Below are 2,500 nucleotides of genomic sequence, written 5' to 3'. Positions count from 1 at the left end.
ATTATGCTTTGGTTATTCATATTTCATTTATAATACCTGATTATTTTGAAGAGAACATTTACATTTATTAATTTTACAGTTGCTTTTATAGCAGCTTATAGAACAAGCCTGTTGACTGAATTTAATTTGTCTTGCGTGATCACTTTATTTAGACAGTGAACCTGGAAGAACTCCTCAAACTTGCACTGTGGTTGTTTTAAAAAGTTTTGAGTGGAAATCATATAGGATATTCTAGTAGAACCTGGAATTGGTAGGTTGCAAATTTATATAAAACTATATAAATATAAATAAACTGATATTAGCAGAACATGAAAGCACACAATAAAATTCAAATTTTGTTTTGAAAATTGAATTGTTCCATGCTAGGCCCAACAGCATTCCAGATTTTCCGCTCGGCCTCTTCCCAACTAAAGGGCGGTCAGCGGCGTCCGCTCAATGGAAAGCCTCCAGTCATCAGGATTTGTAGATAGTTCTGTTTCTTCAGCAGATTCCAAATTCACAAAACTAGCTCTAGCTGATTGGCTGTGTTTTTTGCCTGTTCTTTTGTTTCAGCGCTCCGCTTGGTCTTTCCCCCGTTCTCTCTATTCACCCCGCAAAACGCTAGTGCTAAGAGCTGCTGGAAAGCTGCCTGTACAGTCATTATAGGGCCCTGGCATATTTTATTTAGACTTCATTTAGGGGTTTGATAAAGGTAAGTGTGACTACTTTTAATAGCTCGCTTATCAGATTGTTTGTTGGAACAGTGGACCTTTGATGACTGATTTCTTTGTGTTTGGCTATTATTTGTTGTCTGTTTTTCCTCAGTATTTATTTGGAAAACTCTCCAAGAATACAATGATTACATGAGCATCTGTCAGGTGTAACTCAATAGTGTTAACTGCTCAGAAAACTGTTACAAATATTTCCATAGAACAAATATTTCAAAGGATTCAAAAAAATTATTTATAATGGTTTAAAATTGAAAATTGAGTTGAAAATATTTTTTAAATACACTGAAAAACAAAAATGTAGAAAAACAGGACAATGTCCTGACAGAAAACGACCACATTTTCCGTCAAGTTTGCGGGTATTTCCTTCAACCTTAAAACACAACACTGCAATGAAATGCATAATTCAATAACACTTATTTAAAAAAAATCAATATATAAAATTATTTCATAGTACGCTGGGGCATATTTTTATGGACTTTTCTATTGAATTGTATGGTATATTTATATAAAATACATATAAATACTTTCAGTTATTATTAAATACTAACAGTCATATTCAAATATTTTAATCATGTAAAATTATTATTATTAATTATTATAAATGACTGTCAGAACCTTTTTACATAAACACATTTTTACACTCATTTAGAAAATATGTAAAGATTTTTTCAATGATTTTATACTAATAATGAAGTTTAATTTCAATTAAAATGACATTTTCTTTATCTTTAGTGTTCCTGAACATATTCTAAGAGTATGAGTCACCAAATAGTTAACAATTTTTTTTTTAAACAGTTAGAAGTTGAACTATATGGCGCCCTCTACTGAATGGTTATCAAAAACAGTTTTTACCTTTTTCTGTGTCCATGTATGTGTCCATACATTCATAAATGTAAAATATTTGTCAATATTTTAATGGAAATGAGTCAATTACACCCCAGCAAATAGAATTTAAAGCACATCTATTCAAAAACGTGATATATAGCACCAGTGCTTTTTCTGAATATGCAGTGTCCTATTTACCATAATTGCAAACTCTTCCGCCCAGTTCACCTGATAGCTCTGTTAGCCTTAACCTGAAAAGAAGAAAGAGACAGTACGAGAGAGTAGCCTCCTGATACTGACCTCTCAGCTCACTCAGAGGAAGTAATGTGTTCATTACAATGCAATTACAGACACTTACATGTCTCAATAGTGCAGGAGTCTACACTACACAGGAGTCTCTTGATGCTAACGCAACCCTGACCTTTATGTGTGTGTGCATTAATTCATGTACCCATATGTCTGATTGTATTTGCGACCATAAATGTTTGTGTGCCTTTGTTTTTAGTCTGTCTGTAGGTGCAGAATGTACAGCTTCATGGGAGGAGGGCTGTTTTGTGCAGGAGTGGGCAATATACTCCTGATTGTTTCCACAGCAACAGATTACTGGATGCAATACCGTCATTCAAGCAACTACATGCATCAGGGGCTGTGGAGATACTGCATGCCCGGAAAATGCTTCACGCACACCGACAGCATTGGTGAGATTTATAGTCAGAGTGGCAAGAAATTGAAAGAAGAAATTTAGATTGGATTTTTTTTTTAAGTTGATGTTGTTCCCTATAGTTCTTTATATTTTATTTCAATTTTAATTTCAAGTCATGTATGTGCAAATGAGCTGGTGATAACATGACCGTTGACCTTCTGACGTGTGTGTGTGTGTGTGTGTGTGTGTGTGTGTGTGTGTGTGTGTGTGTGTGTGTGTGTGTGTGTGTGTGCTCCCCGCATAGGGGGGTGACACGCGCGCG

At 34.8% G+C, this 2,500-nt stretch overlaps 1 protein-coding gene across 1 annotated transcript in view; it reads left to right on the top strand.

Annotated features, from left to right (window-relative positions):
- Positions 1–513: 513 nt before the first annotated feature.
- Positions 514–2,500, top strand: part of LOC107579014 (lens fiber membrane intrinsic protein-like) — a 7,494-nt gene continuing 5,507 nt past the window's right edge. Inside the window, exons 1-2 of the mRNA XM_016264908.1 lie at positions 514–691; positions 2,041–2,233. Of these exons, the coding sequence (XP_016120394.1) occupies positions 2,059–2,233 (175 nt within the window). The 5' untranslated portion in view covers positions 514–691; positions 2,041–2,058. The remainder of the gene's footprint in view (positions 692–2,040; positions 2,234–2,500) is intronic.

Source organism: Sinocyclocheilus grahami, unplaced genomic scaffold (genome assembly GCF_001515645.1).
Source record: "Sinocyclocheilus grahami isolate Dianchi unplaced genomic scaffold, SAMN03320097.WGS_v1.1 scaffold32.1, whole genome shotgun sequence".
Taxonomy (NCBI): domain Eukaryota; kingdom Metazoa; phylum Chordata; class Actinopteri; order Cypriniformes; family Cyprinidae; genus Sinocyclocheilus; species Sinocyclocheilus grahami.
Note: the sequence above shows the minus strand (reverse complement) of the source record. Positions and strands in the feature narration are given on the sequence as shown.